This window comes from Gavia stellata, chromosome 19, assembly GCF_030936135.1.
Source record: "Gavia stellata isolate bGavSte3 chromosome 19, bGavSte3.hap2, whole genome shotgun sequence".
NCBI lineage: Eukaryota > Metazoa > Chordata > Aves > Gaviiformes > Gaviidae > Gavia > Gavia stellata.
In genome coordinates, this window is record NC_082612.1 from 5,862,654 (window position 1) to 5,880,957 (window position 18,304).

At 40.3% G+C, this 18,304-nt stretch overlaps 1 protein-coding gene across 3 annotated transcripts in view; it reads right to left on the reverse strand.

Annotated features, from left to right (window-relative positions):
- The window catches only part of SEC24D (SEC24 homolog D, COPII coat complex component), a 57,859-nt gene extending 45,712 nt beyond the window's left edge, over positions 1-12,147 (reverse strand). Inside the window, exons 1-6 of one of the 3 annotated variants that reach the window (XM_059826759.1) lie at positions 12,130-12,147; positions 8,395-8,588; positions 6,254-6,380; positions 4,019-4,167; positions 1,680-1,949; positions 763-884 (exon numbers count right to left, since the gene is read on the reverse strand). In XM_059826759.1, the coding sequence (XP_059682742.1) occupies positions 763-884; positions 1,680-1,949; positions 4,019-4,167; positions 6,254-6,380; positions 8,395-8,545 (819 nt within the window). In that variant the 5' untranslated portion in view covers positions 8,546-8,588; positions 12,130-12,147. Of the gene's footprint in view, positions 1-762; positions 885-1,679; positions 1,950-4,018; positions 4,168-6,253; positions 6,381-8,394; positions 8,589-12,066; positions 12,099-12,129 lie in introns of those variants that run through there. The other 2 variants (XM_059826758.1, XM_059826760.1) reach the window with 2 other exon arrangements.
- Between the last annotated feature and the right edge of the window lie 6,157 nt (positions 12,148-18,304).

Here is an 18,304-nt window from a genome sequence, read left to right on the forward strand (position 1 = left end):
ATTTAAAAAGATGGACACAACCATAACCTTGTTTTCTCTAACACCATTCTAAGAAGAAGAGACACTGTCCCACCAGTGCATGTTCGGACATGCTTCAACAGCTGAGCCTCTTCAACCTGTATGAAGCTTAAGTATTAATATATTCCAGCTACTGAAATCTTTACAAGGCTGCAGCAACTGGAAGGATGCTCAGGCAAATAATTCTAGTTGCCTGGGAAACTCCTGAAATCAAACAGTGAGGTGGCTTTTGAGCATGGGACTTCTCAGCATTTCCAGGACTGCAGTTTTAGAGTTCACGTACCTGTATTCTGCACAAATCCTACTTTAGGTGTCTATCTGTTACTAAGTTTTAAGCCTTCAAACTTTCTGGAGTGAAAAGGAAAGGTGATTAGCTGCAGTGAATGCAAGTAATCCTTTAGTACTGCTCACTGCCATACGAAGAATCCTGTTGAGAATTCCTATTAAAGTATTCAGAGTCATGGGTATGTCCCACGTTAGATAAAGTTATAAAGCCTCTTCAATACTAAAACTAACATTATGCACTAATTTATCCAAAACTGACAGCACAGAGTACAAAATTGCACGTAATTAAGAAACTGCAAAAATTGGAACACATCTTGTGAACCAAGCCATGCTAAGCGCAATTTTATGTTACAAAAAAAGCTCACCAACTAAAATAAATACAACATTAGCATTGTCATTCCTTTATCTTAAATGCAGCAGAAATTTACTTTTATAAAAAATTAGTGCCACATTACTTACTGGGCTTGGAACAGAATCAGGATCAAGCTTCTTCTGCTGTGGACCAGGGAGCTGTGCTGGCCCCCCAGGAAAAGCACCAGGATAAGACAGTTGAGATCCTGCCATTTGAGGACCATAGTTTGCTGTAGAGTTACAAATGACAATTAAAGTACTGAAGTTGCATTATCAATTTTTAAAATCAACTTTTGCCATACAATTCATTCTTATTCAGCTAAATGCAACTTCTCCTTCCCTTCTCTTTTCAGCAAGTAAAAGAAATGAATTACTTTGGCTCATGCAGTCTGTGTTTTAAAGGTAAGCATAAGACCAGGTGTGACAACTTTGCCTCCAAAGTTTTCAGGTGTATGTCAAGTAGGATGGTTAGTAGAGATTACCACAGCTGCTCAAACCAGGCCATTACATTAGTGAGAAGCTCTCCCCTAATATCAGTCAATGCAAACTAGTCTAGATAGCTGTCTTTTTAGTTGTCAAAATAACTATGTTAGTCACCTATGTCAGGTGAAATAATTGTATTCAGTTACAATTCTTTATTGCTATAGTAAAGCATTTTTGAAAGCTGCTTGTGACAGACAGTACTACAAGACAGAGAGCAACCTATACATTTACAGAGTGTAAGAAAAACTCCTTTCTGTAGTATGTTGTGCTTTTTCCCATTACTAACCAAGTAATTCTGTTCCTGATCCAAATTAATCTCCTTTTTCTTGTTACAGTCTCAACAGAGCGCTGAACTTTTGCACAAAAGCATAGCCTGCCTTGAAGGTACTGACTGACAATGCAAATCTTTCCATTCTACAAAAAGAGGATTAAATTTTCATTTTTCCAAGTCAGCAGATCATCCACCGTGAATAGCTGCAGTTCCACCAGTGATTCTCTATGCATGTTTTGTTTTCAATTACATAACAAACATCCTTCCTTACCTTGCTGAGGATGATATCCAGGCCCTGGAGGCTGTCCTGAAAGCTGTTGCAAGTTAGGAGTTGGGGGGACAGGTCCAGGGATTCCATCTTGTCTGGCCATAGGAGGCAATGATGGCTGAGCACAAAGGCTGTTAACATTATTTGCTGGTGGACGAACCTGTGATCCAGGTGGTAAAGTGATTTGCTGCTGGGTTGGTGGTGGTAGCTGTGGACCCTGAAAAGATGCTGGATGTCCAGAAGACATGCGAGAGCTCGGAGTAGTGCCAGGACCTGAGCAAGAAACTATGTCAGCTGAGTCAAAAATGATAACCTACTAACTCTGTGTGGAAGGTGTTCTATTTTTGCTCAATACATTACAACATATAGGCAGTATTGTATCCCATACTGACAATGCTGCATCATGGGGATTCTGAATGCCTGTTAAATCTGACCTCACAGTTTAAGTCTGAACTGATTCAGACTTCAATTTTTTTTCTTTTGGCTCTATTTTCTATGAAACCCTGCAGCTGGGGTGGATGGGGAAAGAGAGAGGGAAGCCAGCCTTTGACAATTCTTGATTAGAATATACATAAATCACTATTCGCTTTTGAAATAGTATTTAATATCATAATGTGAAACAACATTCTTTTTGCTTAATAATCAATTTCTCTTATGTGGCATGTTTTTGTTAGCCTGTTATTTGCATTTCACCATGACAGGTTCGATGGAAGATAAATCCACTCAATTTATCTGGTTTACAACCATCTTGTGGTTTTGATGCTAAAAGATGAAACATGTGGGAATTATTTTGTACACACTGGTGAAGAATAGTTTATTGTTTATAAGATCCAGATTCCAATTAGAATTAAGAGGACCCTGGAAACAGGGGGGTTTTTTTGGAGACTTATAATCTGTAAATACTTATTACTTTACAAAACCTACATTTTTTTTAGCCAAATTTCTCCCCAAAGACCTACAGCAAATCATTTTCAAGAAAGCTAAAAAAATAACCAACATCAGGTTTGGAGCAATAGGACCAATGTGTTAATATACAAATATTGAACTGTATCTTCTATCAGACAAGTTAATTTTAATAAAATTTCACATGCTTGGGTTCTCAGCTGGTACAAACAAACATTACTCCAGTAGCTTTACAAGCTGTGAATTTCAGCACTCTGTCAACCAACTTAGACTCACAGCTAAGGAAAAATGAGAAGAACAAAACCCAACACACAGGCAGACTTGTATAGAATCCATGTCTTCAGTGGTCTGAAGGGTATCTCAACCTTCCAGCATGTAACACAATAAGCAAGAACATTGTATTTTACATAATTACCGCTGAAGGTAATATAATGAAGGCAGGAAGCAAAAAAAAAAAAATTGCTCTAAATAATAAGAGTTGCTATATATGAAGTGCTCTAGAGGTGCTGGGCCACACCTCATCCTGTATAAAAAGGTCTGAGTTAATTGTGCACTTGCAGTTCAGTACCTCAAGGTTGAATTTGAGTCTAAATTAATTTTTCTAAGGTGAAGAAGGTGTAAGTTTTCACAAGCGATTGTACAAACAGAGGGTCAGACCCATAGTAGTTATGCAGGTTTCATTCAAGTCAAATCAGCAACTCATAAAGCCAGGGTAGGAACAGTGATATAGTAGCAGTGCAGCCCGAACTGAAAAGTTCACCTTTACACATATCTTACAAAGATATCAACCATCAAAGTGATCCTCATTTAAAAAATTCATCCTCCTAAACACACTGGCCTCAGCAAAACAAGATGCTAACTAAATTCCACTCCTTCTAAACAAAATGGTAAATTTCACCAGGAAATACTCAGGAAAAGCAGATATAACCATACAAAAAATTAGTGGTGGGAAGTAATTTACATGGAAGAATCACTTGATCACATCTTTACCTCATGGCTTAGGTTTGAGATGTTTTAATCTCAAAATAAATGCAAATAATTCAGAAGAAAAACTGAACTATAAGATTTGGACAAAAAAGAGTAAGATAGTTTCAAAACAGAGAGAAACTCTAAAAAAGCTGAGAAAAATGAAACCCTGTCTGCATATTATTGCTCATGCCTTGGCTGTTACTGACAGGATCACCAAGTAATTTGAGAAACGACTGATGAGACAGCTGACTTTTACGGAAGGTTCATCAAACATCAATTCAGAATTAACCCAAGAACATTGATTTAAGGAACAGGATGAGATTTTTAAAAAAACCCTAAGAACTTGAACAAATGACAGTGGTCAAAGACTTAATTTTCTGTTTATATAGAAGTTCAGTAAGTTTCTAATTATCATAGTCATAATAGCTTTAACTGAGAAAAAGTCAATCACATCAGATAAAACTGATTACCATAGCTATTTATCTGCATGCTGTTGAGGTGGTTAGCAAGTTGTGCTGTAGGTGAAGTGGATGCAGTATTTGGGTAGGCTGGTTGTGACTGATGACTGTAGGGAGGATAGGAAGGTCCTGCATTGCTTGGAGGTGGAGGGCCTTGAAACCTAAAGGGAAAAATTAGTGCAGTTATGCAAAAAATTACATCAATCATAATTCTAGAAGGTCTCATACCTTCCCAACGGTGGTGCTGAAACAATTAATTAGGACAGACAAACTCTTAAGAGAGTTTGCTCACGTTCTGCTCAAGAAATGTATCAAAATAGTCATGAAGCACAGAGAGAACGCACACTTGTTTAAAAGAAAAAAAAAAAGACAGTACATGTTCGTCTGCATACTTGTTAGAAACAAAGAAGAGTGAGTATGCCATGGCAAAGAGAGAGTGGTAATAACTATACGAAAGCTTGAGGATTAAGAAACACAACCTTCTGAACGTATGGCATCACTCCATCCCCCTTCCATGCTTATAAAGGAAGATTCCCTACTGGGGATGGGTGAAGAAGATTCAGAGAGAAATCTGTGAAGAGAGGAAAATGAAGTGAGAAACTGTTAAGGATTTCCCTGTAGGAGAGAAAAAAAAAAAAGAAGATGCAGGTAAGGAAAAACTGCTTCATGATTATCAGATATGGGAAAACAGGAAAGCAAGAAAAACAACTAAAGAAAAGAAAGAGGTAACACACATGTGGCTTATAAAGATATTTTCTACCAGACTATTTCACTCTGGAATACATAAGAGCTCAGGCTATCTCCCAAAGAAGATGTACACTAATTTTCCTACGACCATGTCTAAAACTGAGGAGGGGCGTAGCTATATCAAGAGAAGTAGAATTCACTTTCCTTGAAATTTTGATGTGGAAATTTCCTAGCCTAGAATAGCAATTTGGGAATAAAACAGATCAGGTAAAAAACAGTAGACGTGCAGCTGTCAGGGCAATGACTGAAATCTAGGAAAGAGAATCAGTATTTTGCTACGTTGATCATGTTAGCTTGACTCTGTTCACCTTGGTTTTACATCTTCAGGACAACCACCACTTCTCCCTATGCATTAGTATGCTGTCTTTTACAACTGATCACCAGTCTCTTTGGGTCCTCCTTTACACAGTGATAACACACAGGCAGCAAACAGGCTTCCCTATTTTGATGCCTAAAAAACACACACATGGCTTTACTTGAACACAAATAACTATACAACAACTAAAAAGCAGAGAAGCAGATTAAGACTTCAACCAACCAAAACAAGAATGTTGTTAAATGGTGTCGAGTCCACTAAAACTAAAATAGCTATAGGTACACAAACTAATTTTGCCACTCTTGGGAGGTAAGCAAAATAATTAACATTTGACAGAATTAAATAAAAGAGCTAAGCATATTTACCCACTTACAGCTACCTGCAATATAACCACTGTGTAATAAAGCTCGGCTATCCCCTCGTATGACCATTTTTCCAAGATTTCTTTTTTCAGCTTCCACCTGTCCCTATTTCCTCTCTTCTCCACTCCTATCTCCTTCACTTCTTCCTGTGAGCTCTGGAGGCAGGACAACAGCACTTCAAATAAACTCTTCATCGCTAATCTCAGACCTAAGCAAAAGAAAAGCAGTCATCCATCTGAGAGGGTACAACAAAACTGTATTATAAAATATCTTTAAAGTACCCAGTGGAGCCTTGGCTGTGATCCCACAAAAATAAGGCACAGATATCCTAACAAGGTGGCAGGACGGCGGGGGGGAACCACAGATACAGAGACATGCATCAGCTTCTAGTCAAAACTCACTGGCAACTATTAATTTGTAAATAACATCTTCTTGGAACCTCAAACAAAGGAGAATTAAGACATCAGAAAGTGAACAAAAAAAGAATGCAACTTCTGTAACAAACAGCACTTAAAACACCTTACTGCTGCTTTGAAGCAATAGGTCTAAGATCAAGAAAGAATAATGAAAAATAAAACAAACAACGCACGATAAAAACCTGACTTGCTGTAAAATGGAACTTAACGAGATTACAGATCACATTGTATGATCTGGCAGTTTAACATCACAGGGAACCAAACTAGAAGATCCAGTTCAGAATTAGAATAAGTCAGAACTGCTGAAGATAAAAGGGATGTCATACTTAAATGTCAGTGAAGCAGCCAAAAAGAGGTAACAGAGGTCAAATAGCTTAGCTCTCATGTATTAATTCTTGAAAGTCACCTATGTGGCTGTTGCCCTGGTGTATTGGGCCCATTTTGGAAGTTGGTCTGGCTGAATTGATGTGTACCAGGTGGTGGAGGCCCAACAGGAGCTGAAGATCCAAAAGGCACAGTTGATTTCGACACACCTGCAAAAGAAGAAGTACTTTTATGTAAGAACCCCTTAAGAAAGCACAAGATCACCAAGAAATACAAGTGTACGGCTCTGCTCTAGCAGTAAGAATACCAGCGCTAGGTGGCCCTGCTTGAGCAGGGGGGTTGGCCCAGATGACCTCCAGAGGTCCCTTCCAACCTCAGTCATTCTGTGATTTCATACGAAAGGACAAATTTCTGGTCAGCTATAGAAGAAGATACAAAAAAGAACGGATAGTAAAAAGGAAGCAAATAGCAGTTGGTAACTTTCCAGCAAAAGAAGCCAAGAGGGACAGCAAGAAAGAAGGAAGAATCAACAAACAGACCCTGCAATTCAGTTTAGGATACTGGTAATTCCCTGTCACCCAGTTATCTTTATAGGTAGAAGCAAGAGGTCCCCTTGATTTCAAAGACCATGGTCAGAAAGAAAACTTGGAACAACCTTAAAAAAGGAAAAAGAAAGCCTCCATATGTAGAACCTGTAAACCTATGCTAAAAATGGTTCTTAATTCAGATCTAGAACAATAACTGTAAAGCAACTATAATGTATGTAAACAGCAAAACAGTAGTGCTGAATAAACAGCTTTTCAACCTGTATTTCTTGAATTGTTTTCCTCTACATTACTCTAACATTGAAAATTGGTTTGGTACCAAAACTGGTATTTTTCCTAAGTATTCTAATAAGCCAATTACCAGAAGTAGTTCTATCTTCTGACTATATTCAAGCATTGGATTAGGGTAACACAAGTCCTGCTGTCTTTACTAAGACATTTTAGAGAAACTGGGTAAAACAACTTCTTTTTTCTTTCTGCATGATAACACAAAAATCAAGGACACCACAGAATATTTAAAAAACCTCAATATACTTGGATACTTAGTTCTGTCATTACCCTACTCCACCATCTCAAATACTAAATTTAATGTAACTTACCATAATCTGAATGTTATTAAAAATTTTAACAACTACATTTTTTCAGATGCCTTAGAGAATATTTCACACATCTTTACTATTTTAACTCATTTTCCTCTGTGACATCAGGCAAAATATTGAGATGGTCCCTCTTCCTGCCTCCCTACCTTGGCTATGTGTATCAGTAGACTTACAGAGGGAAAAGGAAACGTTCCTCTTTGGATATTTTCCACAGCCCCAATTCACTAGTCTAGTATGCCCACTTTGACTTTACTGAAATTAGACTAGCATGACTTAAATACAGCATAACGGGCTTAAATTCTGTGCTCTCAAATTATTTTTTTTAAAGCTTCAGCCACCATATACTCATATATTATACTTCTTGAAAGATGTGAAGCCACGTATCAGTAAGCTAAAATTAATCAAAAGCAAAGGAGAGACAAAAAGACAGCCATGTTTATCTGCTGGATGTCAATTACATTATCTGTAGCATGATTATGCTGGTAGAAATAAAGTGAATATCCCCTTTGCTTGTAATTTGCTTGTACCCAAGGTGCCCTTCCTCATAGAAAGTAATTGTCTCTTGAGTGGTTAGAAAGCAGATAGGCTCTACTTACCATGCATTACCCAAATACATCACCCAGTAAGCAAGCTTAAGTAGGAGAACACCAGCTCATACCCATAGGCAAGTTTGTGCTCAAGAATTCAGTAGGACAAAGGTTCTATTGGGAAGAATACAACCCATTTCTGAGAGCTTGCTTGCTGTTAACATGTGTTATTTGAGAAACATTTCTCTATTCCCAGAAACCACCCCTTTTGTATTTGTCTGTATTAGGTATTACTCAAAATACAGCATTAAGCACTGGTGCTTATTGCTTCCTGGACAATGGAATTCACACACGAAGGTCAGATACCCACTACCACGCATCTTATGTCAACATCTGAGCATCGACAATAACATAGACAAAGCTAGTGCAGGATCCTGTTGCAGTAGCAATGTAAAACTGAGCATTTTGTGCTGACACAAGTAAGAAAGAGAGATGCAAAATGCCTTCATAGAAAAGTAGACTCTGAAAACACATTTTAAGCCAAATACATACCTGGTTGAGGTGCTGAGTATGAGGAGTTAGGGTCCCCATAATGCCCAAAATGAAGTGAAGAATTAGATGGTCCAAAACCTGCAGAAAAGCCTCCTATTCCTGGCTGGGATTGGGAATATGGAGGAGCTGCAACATAACCTTGTTGACTCATGATGGCAATATTCTCATTCCAAGTATTAAGTCCTTTTCAGAATCTGCAAAAGAGAAAGTGACACCTGCTACTACTCTTCACTCTTTGTGCGTTTTAAAAGGCTGTGAACTGTGTTCCCAAAAAAGACAAAAGACACATTTGAGGGCAAAAAAGGACCTGGAAGTCAGGGGAAAATAGTGGTTTTGCTTGCTTGGTTAGTCTCCTCAGCACTACCACATGCTGCATGAATTTAAACAAATCACTGAATTTATCTGAATGGGATTCACCTCTCCCTGGCCCATGGAGAGAAAAACTGTAAGTAACAGATGTGCAAGAGGAAGAAAACTCAAAGGAAAGTATCAAACTGTTCTCTTTACTGGGAAAACCTAGACTTCTGCAACACCTGAAAAAACCGCTGTGAGTCCCACTCCCCAAATACCAGACAGGCCAATGAACACACTGAAAAATCAGGAAAGGCAGAGTGACCAGAGCATGAAACTTCTCTAGCAAATCCTTCTCCTGTCCTAGCACACCTTTTTTAGAGGAGGCATGGAACATGGCTTTCCATCATCAGCCCCATTCCAAGCAAGTGAGGGAACATTCCTTGGCTTTTCATGCTGGTGAAACAGAGAATAAAGTACAGGATAGAGAGATCCTACTTCCAGCTGTCTTCTGCATTACTGACCCAGGCCTGAGCAGCCTTTTTACTACAGAACTCCATAGTGTGACGAAATTGAGCACAAGGTATTCCACAAACCAGAGGCTGTTCTCTGAGGGCAGTATGGCCTCAACAGTGCCATATGTTGTCCTTGTTGTTAAAGAAAGACAAAAACCCCATAACACAGAATCTGATTAAAAGCAATTCAGAAAAAGTTTTCTACTGATGAGAGCATTCAACAAGACATGTCATTTCTTTCTTGCAGTCAGATTTTGTTAAGCAGAATAAAAGAAACTTTTAGGAAACTTCCAGGAAAGAGTATCCTGATAATTGCCATTATTTTTAGAGCTAGAAAATCTGAAGAAGTCTGCATTACTAAACCAGACGGTTGTATTTCATAAGACTAGTTTTCAGATACAGTGCCCTTGCCACCAAGGGATTTGAAAAGTTATTGAAGCTGTACACTTTGCAGCCTTGATTGCTAGCTTTCTCTTTTCCATGTAAGAGAGAATGTTTTAATTTGACTTCATATTGAATCTAACAAAACCAGAATTCCACTAAGTTTCTTAATGCCCAAATTAAAACTGTTTTGAGAAATGCTGAGGATCCTAACCCTGAATGAGCACTTACTACTTCTGTAGAATCCCAAGTACCTAGGTCGGGCATCCCCAAAGAACTAAAGATAACATGACATGAACTAGCATTTTAGATGTTAAATGTTCCTTTGAAATAGCTTTCCCAACCACCTATACTTCACGTTCTTAGGCTTGAGCCACAGAGTCATCTTTGAGTATGCAAACTGGATGAAAGTAAATCAGGAATTGTGCTCCAGAAGGCACGTCAAAATTACACACAGCTCCAAGAACACAACAGACAAATTCATGCTGCACTGGCACATGCCAGCAGAGAAAAGCTATCCCTAGAGAAACCCCATCTCTAGGCTTCTCATATTAAACATACATTTCTGAAAAAAAAACCCCAAACCCAATGCAACAGTTTTAGTAATTTTCCACATCAGACAAGAAATCACTTTCAGCTGGGTACAGGGCCTAGCCCTCCTCACACATTGCCCGTGTGATCCTGTAAACCACACTCCTCAATGTGGCATAAGATTTCTCAGTTGCAGTATTAAACTGCTTCAGATAGGTAATCTTAGGGAGTTGTCTTCTATTCCTTAGTTAACAAGGTAAACACAGGGAGAAGAAAAAAAAAATGTTTAAACAGCGAGGCTTCGTGCTGCCAGCCGTACTTTCTCCCCTCCCCTGCCCCCATCAGAAAAGACGTGGCAGCGCGAGCTTTAGTTGCTCCAAAAGACAGTAAGTTGGCACTAAATTACCTACACACTGGCACAGACATACATATATTTTGTATCTGTATAAAGGAAGATATTTTCACTTTGAGGCAGCTGCAACAGCCAACACCTTTAGCTGCAACAGCATCCAGGGGAAACTACTTCCTCCGCAGCTTACTCACTCACACACACAAAAAAAATCTTGCCACGTCAAACTTCCCACAGACAGTGTAAACACGCAGTGGTTGTGCTGAAGAGAGACAGGAACTGTAACCATAAGCAAAATAATGTAAGTTTATCAAACACAATTCCAGATTCTATTTAACATTGAGAATATTTAATCCCTTCTCAAGATCCGTACATATACCAACACAGGATGAAAACAGCTTGGAGGCAACATGCAAAATATCAACAGAAACAGATCACCTAAGGTTTTAGCGATCAGGTTCTAACAAGGGACATACAGATTCACTCTGGAAATTGCATGAGAAAAATCAGAGGAACTGCTAAACCCAGATCTTCCCCTGGGTTTGTTTACTACAAGTGTCACTACACAGAAGGACGTGAAAACGTTTTTCTCTCCCTGTCTCTCTTAACACTAGTTTACCTTACACCCCATAGCCTGAGGAACAACACTAACACAAGCACTTCTCCACGATTTAATTTACTGCTGTTACAGAACAGGCTGTCACCCTTTTTTTTTCAGAGGATTGCTGTACCCATGCAATGCTCTACTGCACCGATATCTCTGTGAAGATGTAGAACTCCACTACGTGCATGTAAAAGTAGGATAACGGAATCAAAAATAGAGGCTCACATTCTCAGCTAACTGAAGGAGAACTATTAACTCTATTCCGTCAGAGACACTGTGCTTGCTACCGTATCATCTAGGAAGAGGTGCTGTCCCTCCCCAAGGCATGCTGCAATCTCCATTCGGCGAATAATCTTCGGGGTGTGTGCATGTATCGACACACACACATATACACGGAATGGAATATAGCTACACACGTTACGTTTTGTATTTTTTTTTAATAACACATTTTGGAATAAGCTATGAAAGCATAAGCTCAAATTTACTCCAACTCAGTGCAAAACCTGCGAACAGCTGACGCTCCTGTCCCCGCTAACTAAGAACTCTAAGTCACCGCAACACGGCAGCAGGTCTCGCTCCTCGGCCGGCGCTCTCACCGCGCTCCGCGCAGGAGGCGCGGGCCCGCCCGCGGCGGCAGGAAGGCGGCCGGCCGGCAGCACCTGTGCCTGCCCCGGGGCCGGCGCTCGGCGGCAGCGCGCCGGGGCTCCCCGGCTCCGCGCAGGTGGGGTGCAGCTCCCCCAACTTCCTGCCGCTGCTGCCGGGCGCCCAGCGCCCCTGCGCTCTCCCACCGCCCCTCCGGCTGCCTCTGGCGGCGGTCCGCCGCCCGCCCCGCCGGGCACAGCCGCGACCCCGCCGCCCGCCGCGACTCCTCACCCGGGCGCTGCCCCGCCGGCAGGGCCGTGTCCCCCCGCGCTGCACCCGCAGGAGCCCCCCCCCCGCCGCCCGGCCCCACAGGCTGTGGCGGCGGACCGAGAGCCCGGGGAGGCCGTTAGGACCGTTACCTGGGGGCCGCGCGCAGCCCCCCGCCTGCCCGCGCGCGCCTCCGCTTGGGGACACGCACTCACCCAACTGCCACGTCTGAGCCCGCCCGCGCGCCGCCGCCTCAGCGCCCCCCCCGCCCCCGCGCCCCGGCCGGGAGCGCGCCCAGCCCCGCGGCGGCGCCTGCGCACTGCCGGCAGCGACGCCGTGCCCTCAGCGGCTGCCCGCGCGGAGCGTGAGGGGAGAGCGAAGGGCGGCGGAGGGAGGGGAGCGCGGACCGCGGACCGCTGCCGAGGGTGAGCGCCAGCGGCCCGGCGGAGCGGGTCCGCGGCCTCGCACGAGAGCCACCGCGGTGGAGCCACCGCCACCGCAACCTCACGCGAGGGGGAAAAGCCACGCCGCCGCCGCGCCGGTGAGGGGCTGGGGAAACCCGGCAGCGGGGACTGCGGGCCTGAGGTGGCGTCCCGAAGAGAAGGGTACGGGGCAGCTTGTAACTAGATCGACTAGAAACCGATACACGCAGTACGTGCAGCTTGTAACTTACCATCAATTCACTTTTCCGTCTGTATTAGGGGTGAAGTTCCCCTTCAAACATAGAAATGCCCTAAAAAGATGATACTTCTTCTCGTATGTCCTTTAAAAACACATTTTTATCTGTGGCAATATATATATATGTGTAAAATTATGCCACCTGAATATCTAGAGTGAAATGTGATACAGGTAATTCACCTGTTTGCATACTCTGGCTTTAGTTACTGTTCAAGTACATTTAAAAATACTGCCTTGGTTACAAGATAGAGTCAATGTTTTTGTAATTAACAAAGTAGAAACATGGCAGTAACGTGAGAAAGACGCATTGGTAAAGCGACTGTTCTTCCCGGTCAAAAAACAAGCATTCAGTGGCAGAAAGTGACAGAGGATTAAGAACAAGAAAAAAAGTCATCACTCAAAGACAGCTTCGTAACTCACGTGCATCTGGAATTCAGGCTTCATAGACTTTCTTATCCTTCGAGTGTTTGTTCTACAACCTTAATAAAGCTTTTGAAAGTAGTGAACAGTTTTACATGGTGCTAAATCTCAGTAATGGCTACTGCAGACAAGGTTGTCAAAAGCATTTATTACTGTACAAAATAATTCTGAAGAAAATCCCCGTGCCTTTGAAACACACGTCAAAATGAAGGTACACAGGGGCTTCCTTCACGTGAAAGACTCACAAGAAGCCTCAGCAATCAACACAAGGTGGGCAAGAACAAGTCTTGACCTGTCTTCATTCTTGCTATCCAGAGCTGGATTCACCGCCAAATCATACAAGCCATTTTTCTACATGTTACCGGAGCCAATACTGTTGGATATGTCAGACAAAATCTAAAACCTTTCAAATCTCTCACAACTGCCTAATCATAATGGAAAATTTAGTCCACGAGGTGACAAGCACCAATTAAACTGGATGTGGTTTTGGCTGCAGAGTATCAGTGACTCTTTCATAAGCAGGATGCAAAACAATGTCTTTTGTCATTGCTGTGCTGTAGTTTTGCCCGTTGCCCCTATCTCTTTTGCTGGTTATACAGACCCATACAATTACCTTCAGTTATGCAAAAATCTTTTGAAATACCATGCCACTGAGGAAAATAACAGCTTTAAGTTTGGATATTCCCTATTTTGTTGTGGAGACAGGTGGGTCGCTGTCCCACCAGTCCTGTTGTGTCTAGCTTGTAGCTATTAACACTAATCAGCTGTGGATAATTCAGCACTGAAGAACTGTGCACTTACTTGTCCACTGAATACTTGCTATCAGATTTCTCCTCCCTGAAATCAGCTCCAGTGAAACTGAAAGATGAGATCAGCAAAAGATAGCAAGGAGAAGCTATGGCATTGTCAGTTCTTCCCCTGTTTCAGGCCCGCTCTGGAAATGGATCAAGATGTCTCTTTTTTCCAGGATGCAGCTTCGCTTCCATTGTCCTTTAGCCTGGAACATTGAGACAAAAGGCACCCAGCATGTTACGGTCCAGATGTTTTGAAGCTACAAGTAGTATTTAGCTACAGTTTCCACTTAATAACATTAAAAGTAATTTAAGGTTTTCAATGTCAGAAATGTGGAAACATCATTAAAGATTTAAGCACATTCCTGGTCTGGAAAGTAATTTCATAAAAATGAGATTGCAGGATTGTTGAACTGTTGTCCCTTCATTTTAATTAAATCATTTTAATTAAACTGTATCACTAAATCTGAGAATCAGACTAATTTCTTCTCTACCATTATCAATAATGAAGATCTTGTAGGTTAAATTACTTTTCTTAACAATATATCCTGAAGTGGTACCTATGCAATGCTGCTGAAAAGTAATGTGATTTCATATATTTCAGACCTAATTTGGAGTTAGTACTGGTGAAGTAAATATAAGAAATTGTCTAAATCTATAGGCTCTTTTAATCTATATTAAAAAATAGCAAATCCCCTGCCTCTAAAATCTCACTTTTAAAGTTCTCACTAGAATTTTTTCTATTAGTTCTGAAACAAAGAAAACACAGTCATCCATCAGCTTCGGAGATTATTGGATACAGAACCAATACAGGCTCTGTAGAAGGCTAACTCAAATCTTTCAGAGACCAATATTAACTTTTTTTTTTTATTATTTTAATAATTTGGGATTGATCGGTTCCCTGAAGTTGCTACTGGAGGTCTATAAAAGCCCCTCATGGACAAACTGTGCAGAACTCGCATGTCTCTATCTCATAGCACATTGCACTAAGACAATGTGTGATTCCGGGAAACCTAAATCCTAACCTCACCTTTTAATTTAGAGGATGTCCTTAAAATACAGCCTTAGCACAAGCTGCCAGGAAGAATCAGAATAACACCGTGATGCATGTGAGCTAGGGGCATGTATTTCTCACGATGATAGCTACAGTACAGCTTTTGTAGCAGTTAACATTGTGGTAACACATAGCTGTGACAAGACAAATACCTGCAGTTCAGAGCCATATGACTTTTTAAAAAATCAAAATATATTTTAAACCATTCTCTAGCGGATGATGTGGGCAATATTGGGTATGTTCTTTAAAGAAAAGACTATTTCATCATGAGGAATAGTTCATAAAACTCCAAAGATTCTACATTTTAGAAAGCTTTTTTTGTTGAAACTGTTTTACTCCTTTTAATTTTATTTGTAAGTCCTGCAGACAAAACAACAGGTTTGCTTTTGCACAACATCAGAAGGGTCCTAAAAGCTGTTTACATAAAAAGATTACTTTCTTTTCCTGTCTTGCTTACATATAATCACTAAAATCTTCTTTAATGTTTTGTCTACTGGATAGTTAAGATCTATGCAAAACAGTCTACAGTTTAGAGTAACACACTTTACAAGCAAAATGGAAATTAGTATTTACAAAGGTTGTATTTGTTTAAAATGAAAGCAAAGACTTTGGTAAAAAAGCAATCAAATTTTGAAGGGATTATGTTTTTCTGAAAAAAAAAGTGTGACTGTAAGGTCAGATTAAAAAATGCTACATGAAGAAAAAGGAAAGATGTAGTATTTCAGGAAACAGAACACTACTGTAAGAAGAAATACATCAGTGTTGTGACTCAGTAACATTTCTAATATAAAAAACTAAGCGCAATAGAAACATAAATAAGGATACACAGAAGTGAATACTGATATTTTGATTAAACATTTTCAATGGCAATTAGCAAATGTTATTGGAATACACCCTTTAAACATTGCCCTATATCAACTGCAAACACAGAGAGCAAAGAGTTTTCAGAATATTAGACTGATGTAGCTGCTGTTATTCAGGTAAAATAATACAGTAATGTTAAAATTCTGGCCTTACATTCATTGCTATATATATGTTCTCTTAAGTAACCAGTGTTAATAGATACTTCCTACAGTGACTATCCACTGTCACCTAGTTCTGTTTCAGCTCAGGCATGGGGCCACAACAAAGGAAGAATTAATTCCTTACTGGGTTAGGGTTTTGGTTTTTTTTTTTGGCAAGATCAGGCACTAACTGAGCAGGTGGTGAGTCAGACTACCCAGAACCAAAATCGGGCCTGGCCAGTCAGCGGGGCCACTGGGACGCAATTAGGGATTGCTGAGCAAACGGATCATGCAAGTGATTCTCCCTTTTCCCTCCTGCCAAGTGCTGACCTCCTGCTCCACAGAGATGGTAAAGGCTGTTCTACCTCTCAGGCTGCTTTCAGCATACCATACGCAAAGAGGTCCTGACACCTTGTGCTCATTAAAGTTTCCAAAATATTTTTATATGAGAAGGAGTATAAATCCAATTCCAATTCATAAACTTATATTCTGTCTGTCTGAATTCATCTGCAGCTTCACTGAGACCGAATATTACTCCCTATTCCCTGCTGTGAACTGGGTGATTGTACTGCACTTGTAGAGTTGCTGGTAGCTTTTGAACAGCTGCATTCTTCCACTCTAGAAACGGCTGCATTTTGTTATACCCTGCAGACGAGAGGAAGGACTGGGAGTGTGTCACTCCTTCCCTGCCCCAAGCCTTTTAAACATCACTGGCAACTGGTAAGTCCACAATGATAGACCCTTTTGTCTTCATGATCCCTACCTCCCCCAAATAGAGGACAAAAATCAACTGCCACAGGCAGCATTCATTGCCCACCTTGGAGAGTGTTGGTAAAGTTTACTGGCACATTTGCAAAGCAAAATACTGTATTTAGGGAAGAAAAATTATATGCAAGTGAAACAGTATTTAATGCTATTATTTGCCTAGGAGAGACTCTGGGTCTTGTGAAAAGAGCACTTGCCTTAAAGCCGATTTCTTGTTCGGTTGGTCCCTATCAGCTAAAACCATTTTCTTTCTCTGAAACTCAGTAAAATATAAATGATTATAAAATGGTCTGTGGTCCACGTGTAGTAAGTTCTATGCAAGTCACACATTACAAAAGCGAATGTGTTTTACAAAAATGACTGTGGCTGCTTTCTTTAAAAAAGACTTTCTGGCTAGTTCAAGCGTCTGGATCTTTCAGCATCTGCAAACTGTGAGGCTCCTCTGCTTACTCACCCTGATTGTTGCTATTTTGGTTTTCTAATTAAATCAACATTCTGGCAACTCGATCTGGAACATTTACAGGAGATAGATACGGTGTTCTGAGAAAACTGCTGTGATGTTTCAGTTGGGGAATTTCAATTATCTTTTTAAATTAATTTAGTACTGTCTAAGATGCATGAGAGTGGAAGATTGCACTACCAGTTCTTAAAGAAAAAACCCCAAGACTTGATTACCCTGCTGTAATTGCTACATAGCAAACTGTAACATAAAAACAAAGATGCAGACCTCTTATTATAATCTGATGAATAATGTATGATGTATAAAGCACTGTGAATAAACATTAAGCCATCAGTCTGAGAAAGGACAGCAGAAAGTTATACGATCCTTTCCGTGTTTGCTTGCTGCATGTATGGAATTTCTCAAACTTAGACATATTTCACTTTTACATTCAAAAGCATCTGAAGTAGCTTTACTTTCATTGGCTTTCATTTTACATTTCCTGCTTGTGTATAAAATTTCTGATGTGTTAGTGCAGTCTTGCTATAGAAGAGTACTCAAATAAGCTTACTGTCATTAAAAAAAAAAAAGTAACTTTGAGTTAACTCTTCATAGCAAACTAGCTATTTGATTAATTTACTCAGTTTTCTCATTGGAAGACATGGGATGAATTTACAGTGTGTTTTTTCCATTTGTCCAGTTAATAACGCAGTTGTATTTCAGCCAGTGCTAGTGATCATTCAACACACTGTGAGTATAGTCCTACTGTTAGTAAGTCATATTTTTTCCATATAATTGATTGCCTACTGCAACACAAATGATACTATTTCCTTTCTCTGATCAGTTGATATCACAAGCAGAGTAAGTTGGTTTCTATTCATTAGTACTGACAAATACTCGTAACTGTTGAATGCATCTGTTGCACAAGAAAAACAGCTCTTCCAAATCAGTCTGAAATTACTTAAGATGCAAATACTTTTATGTTTATTCGCACTCACATTCACTGTGCCTCTGCGTTACACCGCCATTAATGCGGAAATAAAAAATGTTGTACCTGAGCATGGAAAAATAATAGAGGTACTACATACCAGTAAACCATCTCTGTAATTTGTAAAAATATCAGTCTTAATTACAAGAGTATTTTTCAAAATACTGGGTTGGTGCTGTTTGCATACCTTTAGTATAAACTAATTGATGCCTTCCCCATCATCAACAAAAATAAACAGCAGAATTAAATCA